This window comes from Rhea americana, unplaced genomic scaffold, assembly GCF_003343005.1.
Source record: "Rhea americana isolate MKP2758 unplaced genomic scaffold, rheAme1 scaffold_175, whole genome shotgun sequence".
NCBI classification, from domain to species: Eukaryota; Metazoa; Chordata; class Aves; order Rheiformes; family Rheidae; genus Rhea; species Rhea americana.
The window spans coordinates 729389-740626 of record NW_028185872.1 but is presented as its reverse complement, the minus strand read 5'-3'; the positions used below and the strand labels follow the sequence as shown (position 1 = coordinate 740626).

Here is an 11238-nt window from a genome sequence, read left to right as displayed (position 1 = left end):
ACAGCGTCTCCTGGCTAAGGAAGGAACATTATGAGCTCTGAGGAGGAAAATGAGATAGGCCTGGATCTTCCAACAATCGGGCTAAAAGTTAACATACCTCGTCACGAGAAGATCCATCAGCAAGCTGGGGCCTGGAGCATTTCCTGTATGCGTGCACTGATGGCAGAGGTCTCTCAGGAGCGTTTCTGGGATGGGACTGCCCAAGAGACTGCATCTATTAGAGAGCACCTTTCAGAACCGTGAAGCCTTTTGCTGGGCGTAATTTACAGGGTTTGCTGTGTTCAGACACAAGCACCCAACCAGCTCATGCCCGAGCGCTGTGTTAGGCATAAATGGCAGGTTGGGGCAGCAGAGGCCTGCTGAGGGGACCTGTATGGAGGAGGCCATGAACTGCTCTGTGTCTGTCACGGCTGGGCCCAGCCAGCTCCAAAACTGGTGTAATACCCCACCAAGCACCAGAAGTGCAGGTGGAGGAGCACACAGGACCTTTGTGCRGACAGATTTAAGAAAGAATGGCAGGCAGGAATAAGGGGGCATCACTGAGGACATGGCTGGAGACATGATCTTGGAAGAGGCACTACACGCCAGAAGATGCACATGTCTGAGGGCCTGGGCAGCCCACACCAATGCAGGGACACTGAGAAGCAATGAGAAATGGAGGAAAATCAGTAAATAGTGAGGAGGAACAAACAGCATCATCTTACACACACTTCTCCAACTTCCTGCACCACCCAGCACCTCACTGAAGGAACTGGGACAGCATAAGCACAACTCGAGGCAGAAATACAGTCAATTAAGACTAGTAAGGAGGGAGAATCAGCAACTGGCTTAATCTGAGTCTGGAGAAGGGAGAAGAAAGGTGTTTACTTGCCTTTTTTTTTTTTTTTTTTTTGACTGTTTCCTTTTTCTCAAAAACTGAATCAGTGATTAAAAGGTTGTGTTAGCTGACAACAAATTATGTACAAATTCGCTGCTGTTCAGTTTGCAATAGGAGTGCCTGACAACAGGAGCCTGGGCTAGGTCAGGACCAAGAAGGTTCTTCGGCATGCAGTCAGCATCTGGAACGTGCACTTGAACTCAAGTCAAGAGCGAGTCACAGCCATCTTCTGAACATGCAGAAAAACACTACGTTATCARGGCTGCAAACAGTGCAGTGAAGTTGTTATTTGCTCTAGCACACATACCTGTTCCATATGAAATTCTCTTCCTAGAGACAATCATTTCTGAGTATCTCAGGTTCTGTAAAAATTTTATCTTTCATCCTCCCTAAATTCCATCCCAAACTTAAACAGATTGGTCAGATTTTTAAATGAGTATGAGGGAGAAGTKTACTCCAAATCACAGAAGAATCACAAAGGGCATAACAAAGAACAGAACATTATCCTCAAATATCCCTCATTTTGTCTTGCAGCCATCCTTAGATCCTCTGTCTACAAAGTGAAAGAAACTGCATAACCTTTCTCCAGCAACTGCAAAACTAGAACATAAGTCTGCCTGTGCCCTCCTTTTAACCCAAAGGCTGCAGTGCTTCCCTCACTTCAGCCCTGCGGCATGCAATCGTTTCAGCACATGGATCTTTAATGATGAGATCCCTAGGGCACGTGGACTGCTAAGGGACACCCAGCAGGGACCCAGCCTGGCTCACTCAACGTGGCTGCAGCCTCCAAACTCTGTTGGCATCGCTGCTGCTTGCCATGGCTTGTGTGCCCAGTGCGAGAAGCCCCATGAGTGCCCCAGGTCCCTGGAGGACGGTGCCTCCCACTCCCACATGCTCATCTGGCCCACTGCCATCTGCTGGGGCTGAGACACCTGAGAGGCCATCCTGACCCCTCTGGCTCAGAGTTAGCTCCAACTCAGCCCTGAAACTCTGCAGCTGCCCTTCAGGCTCAGAGTAGGCAAAGGGCTGATCTTCCTTACCTCTCCCACCCGCCTTGACCCTCCAGGCAGCCTCTCTCTGTTTATCTCGCATCACTAATCTCACAAAAAAAATTTGCCGCTCCCAAGCCCCTCCTTTAGCCCTCTTTCTCACTCAAGCAACTGTTAAGAAGCAAGACTCACAGTTACACCCTTCCTCAAGCAGTATTTGGCCTTTGAATCCACCCCTCCTTACCAGATGCTTATACATCAGACTGCCACTTGTAACTATCTTACAGTTCCTCTATTTGAAAGCCTAAAGCACGAACAGAAGTTTTTTACATTTAGTAACCAGAGAAAACAAAACCCTTCATGAAAGCACACTTCTGTGCGGCTCAAGGAGACCATGATGGCCAACCAGGCCAGGAATGAACAACAACGAACAGCAGGCTCAGCCTGTCTTCCCCAGTCACCGCCCAGACCTCAGAGGCAAGCAGTGCAGCACTGGGTGCAGGGAGACCTGCCCAGCTCCAGAGCTGCGTTGAGACAGCAGCATCCTAAAGGAGCCACCAGCCCTTTTCCCACTCAATCTGCTCCTAGGAGAGATATTTTTGCAAGTACAAGCTCTAGGTGACAGCCAAGCAATGTTTTCTGTGATCACGAGCCTGGTCCCACAAGAATACCATTTGCTCCCTGGCCCTACTGGAATTGCTCAAGGAACTATTCTAAATCTCAAGTAKATCTAGCATATCAAGCTGCCCTATTTGCTCATGACTGCTTCCATCATTGCTCCACCTGCACAGAAAACATCCAAGCTCATGGAGGACCAAAGTATCAGTGGAGTCAACTCAGGCCTTGGTGGTATCAGGAGARCTCCCTCTCCATCCCTGTCTCTCTTAGAGCCACCTCCTTATCTCTCTGGGTGACTGCACAGACTAAAACCATACCAGGAAACTTGCTAACAGTTAAGTAGTGTGTTGCTGCCTGGCCCGCTTTTGCTTAATGGCAAAGAGCTAGGTCTGCTATGAGTTTTTGTAATTATTTTCCAGGTCAATTAATGTGACAAACGATTTCCCTAGGTTAGAAAAAAAGTGCTCCTTACTGTAGGAAATGTTCCTGTTAAAGGTTTGACCTGCAGATGTCAACAACATTTGATCACTTATTTAAAAAAAGAAAAAAAATGTAGAACTAATACTTTTCTTGGTTTTTAAACTCACCAAGTAAAATCAGTTGCAATAACAGTTTTTAAATAACAAGTTTTGTTTTCTATTAAATGTACTCCACAATATTCTGAATGTTGTGCAACATTCATGCTGACAGTGCTGTTGGAATGCTCTTGAAAGTATTGTTCTTATCAGATGATGGTGTGAAGCTTTTCACAACCTTATTCTTTATTGCCTGGATAGCAAGATTACTGGTAGGTTTAAGTTCCCATGGGTTATTCAAACATAAGCAATTTTATTCATGCTGTTATGGAGTGGAACAAGTAAATAGCACCCCCCCCTCCAAAAAAAAAAAAAAAAAAGTTTTCCTTAGTTGTTCATGAGGGACTGGAAGGCTGGATCTCTTCTGCAACATATCTTCCTTCTTGAGTCCAGCATTTCGAATTTCTCATGGGAAAAAACAGTTCTGATCCTTTCCCATGAAGGTTATTTACTCAGTCTGGAAATTCCCACAGAAAGGATTTCTCCTTCAGTACTGAAGTCTTTTCTTCATTCCTTACGCATCACACCTGTACGTAACTCCTCACTGCTCACAGTAATTGCCTTCTCAGTATTCACATGTAGCCAGAGGATACACAGCCCTTGTCTGCCCAGACTGCTACTCATCTATATTTCTCTCCATCTGTCAGTAGCTCTTCAGTATTAACAACATTATCTTTAAGTCATACCCAAAAGAGACCACGCATTTTCCAAAATGACAGCAGACAACTCTGGCCAGGACAGACAAGGTCCACAAGCGCCTGCTGGAGATGCCCATTTTAAGTACTTGTCTTGTTCATTGCCAGTTCCAAATGATCATCTTCCAGGCGTTAATTCTCTCAGTGATCCCCACTCAGCCCTCTACTACATGATCAAGTGCAACAGAAACACTGTCTCTCAAAGGCACAAGAGCTGATGTAGAAAATGCTGAGACATTTAAGGACTGGAAACACTCCTGCAGCAAATGCCTGAACGATGCAGACACACAATCCTTTACAGATAGGCACCAGACCAGCTACTGAAATAGAAAGGAGGCAAGGAGCAGAGGATGTAAGTAGGAGGTAAAACAATTCTGGTAAGGAAATGACCAATGCAAAAGGCAACWGTTAACTCTGTTCCTTCCCCCGCCCCCTCTTTCTCATAGCACCATACTTCCAGGTCAACAGCTAATGAAAAAAACAAGTTGATGAGTTGAACAGATAGAAGACAGCAAGTTGCTCTTAGACTACAGCGTATGCATACTGAAACACATACAACATCAAGCATGCACTGCTTTCTGATGATGATGGGTTTACTTGCAAGAATAAGGAAACATGCACGCAACMTGCAAGGAAAGAAATTCCCATTCAACTTCTCTTTTAATCCTTGATATRACTTTGCAGCATATATAACTACATTACTACTTCCCAATGAAAAATTTACAAAAATGAGCTTCAATTTTTGTCATCCTAGCTAGTACTCCTGGTTCACATGCCCTTCAATTCTTCCTTGTTTGGAAAACAAAACCTTTTTTTCAAGAGTCTTTGGAAAAGCATTCAGACCTTCTTTAGAAAGAATTCCTTATTTCCCAGAGAGGGTTGAACAATAGATGAAATCAGACAGAYGGGGAACATGAGGATTAATAATCCATCCTTAATCCTAGAGGCTCCTGGAAAGTGAATCCACRGAAATATTTTTTCTGTTGTTACATAGAGAAGCTTCCAAATTTGTCCACAGGAGCGAGACTTGGAAGTGTGCCCAAGCTCCTGAACATACTTTCTCTTTGGTTCAGCTCATAATTTCTAGAAGAGTAATTTTCAGATATACTTTTCTGCACTGCTTCCCTGCTGTCACTCAGCAGAGATGCTCATTTATTACAGAACGAGGAGACACTAAAAATGTGACTCAGTTCAACAGCTCTCAGCTTTCACCATGGCTCTATCCTTTAAATGCACTCCAGGTTGCTACCCCAGGTCTTGAATCTCGTATACAGTGTGCAGGATATTCAATAAGGTTTCATTGTCATCAGTAACTGGAGCTTTACCCAGTCCTCTCCCCTAGCCCAAGAAGTGAAAATGCTTGAGGAAGAGTACTAAAGAGGGGGAAGAAAAATACAGYAAATTAATGAAATTGATCCATCATGCCCTGTTCTGTGAAAGGGCTGGCACTACGTCAAATAAGAGAAGTGGAATACAAGTGCACATAAAAACATCATTGGGAAATTGAGTGCAATAAAAGATGGAACAACAGCTTTATGCAATACTGTATTGCAGTTTTGACCTTCTAAAGCCAGCCAATAAAAGCATCAATAGGGAATAAAAGGGAAATGTTAAATCAAAGGCCTGAAAGCCAAACATTTTTAATAAAATGTGTGTTCACATTAACTAATGACTTAAAAGGCAAAAACCCATTCTTGAATACGCTTGACAGATCACCTCCATTAGTACATTAATGCCGCCTTGCCAATATGTAGCACTCCTGACCTGGAAGATTGCCAAGCAGGCTTAATAGCTCCACCAGTGGCTGCGTGCCTCACTATGAGTGCTGAGGAGACACCTACATCCCCTTTTGCCAATGACAAATTTCACCATGTAAACATCTAGGAGCTGTAGACTGAGGCTTCTGCTCTTTCCTCCCCYAAATTACCAAGTAGGAACTCTTTCTGGTCATAAGAAAACCTACATGGGACACAGATCTGACCGACAGAGGAAAAAGACTTCATTAGCAATACCCTTAACCAACCTGCCTTGCACATAACCTTGCCTTAGCTTTGGAGGCTGGTAGTACCCTAAGTCAGTCACACGTTACCATATCAAGAGGCTTGTGTGTCCCAAGCACGCCCAGAGAACAGAGCCATGGTGTGGAGYGCAGTGGAGTACGAAGATACTGGAGCCATTTTAGGCAAGCTGGCAGTGTTAGAAGCTACCTGCTTGCTGCCCCAGAGTTCATTYACCCTGTTATAATGAGAGACAGGAAATTTCTCTTTTGAGCTGTAATCTTATTAGCCTCCAAATAAAACTGCCCCAACAGACTCTCCAGGCTGGCAGAGCACTTCATTGTTCTCATCTGACACTAATGTCAGCACCTAGCACTTAACAAAGAACTACTTTCTTGATAAGCTTTCCTGTAAGGCAGAGATCCACTTTACTTACTTCTGATGACCATCAGGCCACCTGCGCTCCCACAGTTCAATACATGAATGGGTCAGCTTCTGAACACGCTGAAGGAACTACAACTCAAGGCTTGTGAATCTTCCTGGCATAGAGGAAAGACATAAGCAGCTGTTATCACTCCTGATTAAAACAGCATTGCAAAATAAATCCTGTCCTCCCCTTCAAGGATACAGTCAACAACCTATCAGTTACCATCTACAAACCTCCCACTCCTTGACCAACTCACAGAAAAAAAATAGCCCTAAGTCTGGCCAGGTTTGGCTAGCAGAAGCTAATAGCCAAACCTGGAATGACCTGGAGCCAGGCACGGATTCAGACTTAAAATGGCTTGTGTGATGGGATGCAATGAGCAATAGAGCAGCACCCATCAATGGGCAAAGAAAAAACAAACCAACCAACCTCATCTGTTCCTGCTCTCCTGCACTCACCAAAAGCACCGAGAGTCATCTCTCCCTGACACCTGGATCCTGAAAAGGCTGCTAACGTCTAACCCTGGCTGGGGTCAGGAATTTAATCACTCTAAACAAGTCATTTGCAAATCTCTCATCACTCAGGAAGGTGGCCTAACTGCCACTGCCAGAGTGCAGTGAAATCAGGGCTATAGAGCAAGGCCACAAATGTTGACCAGACTTTTGTACAGAGCATTTTATTTGAAATGCTGACTGTAAATAAATTTAGAAACAGAAAAAGCAAGGCTTCCATGGAAACAGCGTAAGAACCTAGCTGTGGCTCGGATCATTGCAAAATCTTGGCAGTCTTGACTAATCCCTTAAGTGCCATCCAATTACTGCAAATGTGTTTGGCATTTACTATAGCAATTGTAAAGAATTAAATGGTCAGATGGCACTCATCAAAAATTACAAGTCACAAAATCCTACAATGCATTTAAGAAAAAAAACATCTAAAAAGGAAAATGGCATGATCCACTGCAAGACCTGACCTCCTTGAGAGCCATCAGGGATCAAAAGGGATCCAAGTAATCAACGATATTTAATTCAGAGAAGAAACTAGAAAAGATGAAAGAGATGACAAGATTGGCTGAAGGAGCTGAGCTTATTTAGCCTTGAGAAAACTCTCCTTGCAACTCAGTATTCTAGCACAGGCTTCTACAAATAACATCCACTCATTTAGTAAAGTAACCAAGAAACTGCCTACAACTTTTCTATGCCCAGACTTACCAAGTACTATCTGACTGCAGGGATCTCCTGATGTTCAGAGCAGCCAGGACTTCAGCCTGAAACAAAGATGATCCGGAAGGGGTGATGGGCTGAGTGACTGCTAGGGAAACGGACAGTAAGGAATACAACTGCTGGTATATTGAGGTCCTTTCACTACAGCACAACTGTCCACACCAAACATCACTCAGTACCAGAATGACATAGTCAATCTAGTCAAGACATTCTTCTGAAGTGGTACAGAGCTCTTAGAACAGAAACAAACCAGACTTAGGTAGTTCTTTGGTTCAAACAAGATTTTCCTTTCTGAATCTTCATCTAGGAAGTCTCATTTTCTCAATCCTTGACACCTGGGAACAGGTTTGGAACCATTCACTCTGCATGCAGCTCCAAAGAGCTTTATAACCAGCCTTGGAAAAGAGACCTATAGAAATTCAAGCTAGCAGAATAGCTGCAGCTGCTAACTGACCTGAGTGACAGCACAAGATCTCAGCACCTCTCCTGCACTGTTTTAAGTGATATAAAGGCCTTTTATTTGCTTGATAATACCCTGCTCTAGTTGTCCTTACTTTTGCCCTAAATAGGCAGGCCCATGTGCTTGACAATTTCTACCCATTTTGCAGCCAAACTTAAAGCTAGAACATACCCATAGTTGAACCACCTGCAGAATGGCCATCCCATCATAAAGGTCATCTCTGTTATAGCCTTAAAACAAAGTATTAATAGCTCTGCCCAGGTACTAAACAGAAATTTTATAAGGAAACTTTAATGCAGGCCACAGCATACTCATTAACTTCAGTTAAAGATAGGCAGCATCGGTTAGGCCAGGGGAGACATAGAACTGTTTTGCTTTCTGTAGATCTGAATGAAAGTCTATGTTTATTCTACCACTGTGTGTAAAAACACATTGGATTTGAGAGCTTCATGGCTAGCCAAATATGACAGAAATAAAACAACTACATAACTAAGGACAGAGAAAGCCTGAGAGAGGAATATTACAAAACAAATGTTCTTGGGTTTTTTTGTTTTTTTTATTATTAAGAAAAAAGAATACAGGGAACATTGATAGAAGTATTATTTTTTAACGATCATTTCACCGCTCAGGAAAGAGAACATCCAGTACTGGCTAAAGCCAGCCATGKTGTTCTGCTATGCATCTTCCTTCCTGCAAGCTGCAATTACTGATAATCCACAGCTGAAAACCTAAGGTTGCTCACATTCATCCTATGTCCTCTTTCACTGCCATCAGGGTGAGTAACAACAGGTCCTCCACTTAATTCAAACATGGCTACTTTTCCTGGGCTGCTTTGAAACAAGTATTGCTAACCATCCCAGTCTGGGGAACTATTTAATGATACAAGAAGAGTTTATCTGAACTGGTAAGGAGATCCATGAAACATACATTTACAAGTGACTCAATCAAGATTTGAAAACAACTCAAAATGAAAAAGTAAAAATGAGATTTTAAGGTAAAAGAGAAGTCTCACCACCACATGCACTTGTGGTTCCAAGAATCAGATACATCAATAAATGTTCTACTGCCTTAAAATACGTAAATCTTTATATACGTACATGTAGATACATAGATGCACAAAACATTTGGCTCTCCATTTTCATTAGCAATGGCTGAATGGAAAGCCTCTTCTATCCATTTCTATTTCAATCCATTCTGAAGCTATTCAGTATTAAAATCAATTTAAGAATGACTCASCATCACAACAACAAAGAATGCAATCCAATACATAAACCTCAGAGGCTCCAAGCTGAATTTTCACTAGTATATCTACATTAAAGCAAAATCTATCATGGGGAGTCTAGTTGACTGGTACCAGGTAGTCTCTTTTTAACAGGCAGCCAATTCAAAGTAAACAAGCAGGTAACTGGATTGCCAAGAAGCACAGGGCTCCCGTGGTCAAAACAGTGAATTGTAAGAGTCCTAAGATTTTGAGTCTTATAGATCTACCCCAGCTCAGGGAATATGATTTGTTTTACATCTCGGAGAGGTATTAACTCTGTCATTTCCACAGAGCCAGTGACGGGAAACAGAGCTTTCTGCTTTGAATAGCCTCATCTTCCGGAATTGTCTTCTTGCTCCATCATATTTTTATAGTTTCTTTTGAAAAACCCACACTGGAAGAGAAAAAGATAGAAGAACTTATCAAATCTTCACATATRCATTTTTTTTCTTCATTTTAAAAATCAAAATTTGAAGTTCTTCCCTCTCAGAGTTGCTACAAGTGAATAAGCGAATGCAGCCTGTATGTGATTTCTGACACAGCTGTAAGCCTTTACCATTTTTCAAAACCCTTCGGAACRCCTAACACTTCATGACACTTAAAACAATCTGCAGAACACTTCAAAAYAGGACTTCAACACACCTAGGCATGCAGAGGAGTTTCTTTTCCAGCACTACTAAAATGCCTCCATTTGTATTCTAAAATATAGTAGCTAAATAATAGTTTAAGATGAGAAGCGAAAAGGAATGTTTTTTGCATTTAAATAGCATGAGAAATTAAGAGGTTATACTGCAATGCTCAGAGTACAAATTTGTTCAAACGTAAGGCACTGAGGCATCTAAGACAGAGGTCTTAAAATGGTATGTAGCAGAAGTCCTTCAGTGTGTTTAAAGAAACCTCTTTCATAATTAGAGAAATCTTAAAACTGTTATTACCTTTTAAAAAAAAATCTCTATTTWATTGTGTGTTGACAATACTCACTTTCCAGAGGAGCAGAATAATGAAAGCCAACAAGAGAAGGCCACCAATAGAGCTTCCTATGATAACTGGCAAGGGATCRAATGCTTCTTCTTTCAGCAAGATAAGAGCAATCTAGAGCAGAATCAAGATCAACTTAACATATACTGAAGGCCAGCTGTTTTTTCTTGGCTAGTTTTTAACTGAGAAAGCTGTATTATTTGATCTTACATTTAACCTTTCAACTCCAACACTAGATGCAGTATTGCCCTACCTGTGCAGTAGGTTTTTTCAGAATAAAGGGCATGTCTTCACCAGGCAAAGAGAGGGAATTTCCCTGCTGAAACTCCAGAGAGGACAGGGGCTCTCTGTTACCACAGGTGTCAGATGATATCCAGAGTTCAGTACAAACCCTCAGTRTTTTCTTAGTACATGCTAGCAAGTATCCTCCCTTTGCTTTCATCCCACAGTCCAAAGTAGGATTCCACTAAATTCAACAGGGGAACTTGGAACTGTTTGCTTCAGAAGATCTACGATTTAGCTCTGGAATTTAATCAATTTTCAGATAGCACATCTGGATCTCACTTGTCCTGTCCTAGGAAAAAGGTCAAGTGACCTACTCGGTGCTCACATACCTCAGCATAATGATTCTCTTCTTTCAGGCCCAGATACAGTTTTCTGTCAAAGGTGATTTTCCCAGCGACCAGCAAATCAGTTCTAGGTTTTAAGAACTACAAAGAACAGAAAGAAGGTAMCAGTCACTCAACCGCCGTAACACCCTCGCCAGACTGTAAGCGCCACCCGGCCCGGCGCCGCCACCGAGCTGCTGCTTGTGTCTGGGCCCTTGTACGGCACCAGCCGCTTCCTCGCTCGGCACCGCGGCTCGGGCAGGGCGGCGCCGCCGCCGCRCGTTACCTGCCGCGCGTCGCCCGGGGCGAGCTCGGCCGCCACGGTGACGTTGTCGCCGTCCGCGCTGAGGGAGCAGCACACGCGCCGGTACCGCACGTCCCCGGCGGCCTGGAACGACACGGGAGCGTCACGCAGGGAGGGAGGGGAGGGGAGGGGAGCGGCCACCCCCTCGGCACCCCGCCGCGGGCCGCTTTCACCACAGCGGCGGCCGCCCACGTCGCTCACCGGCGCGGCTGCGTCGTCGCCGCCGCCG

General features: G+C 43.6%; 1 protein-coding gene across 1 annotated transcript in view; it reads right to left on the bottom strand.

Moving 5' to 3' along the window:
• Positions 1-8392: 8392 nt before the first annotated feature.
• The window catches only part of ITGAE (integrin subunit alpha E), a 33208-nt gene continuing 30362 nt past the window's right edge, over positions 8393-11238 (bottom strand). The window contains exons 32-35 of the mRNA XM_085301243.1: positions 10992-11237; positions 10712-10807; positions 10101-10211; positions 8393-9513 (exon numbers count right to left, since the gene is read on the bottom strand). Of these exons, the coding sequence (XP_085157369.1) occupies positions 9451-9513; positions 10101-10211; positions 10712-10807; positions 10992-11237 (516 nt within the window). The 3' untranslated portion in view covers positions 8393-9450. The remainder of the gene's footprint in view (positions 9514-10100; positions 10212-10711; positions 10808-10991; position 11238) is intronic.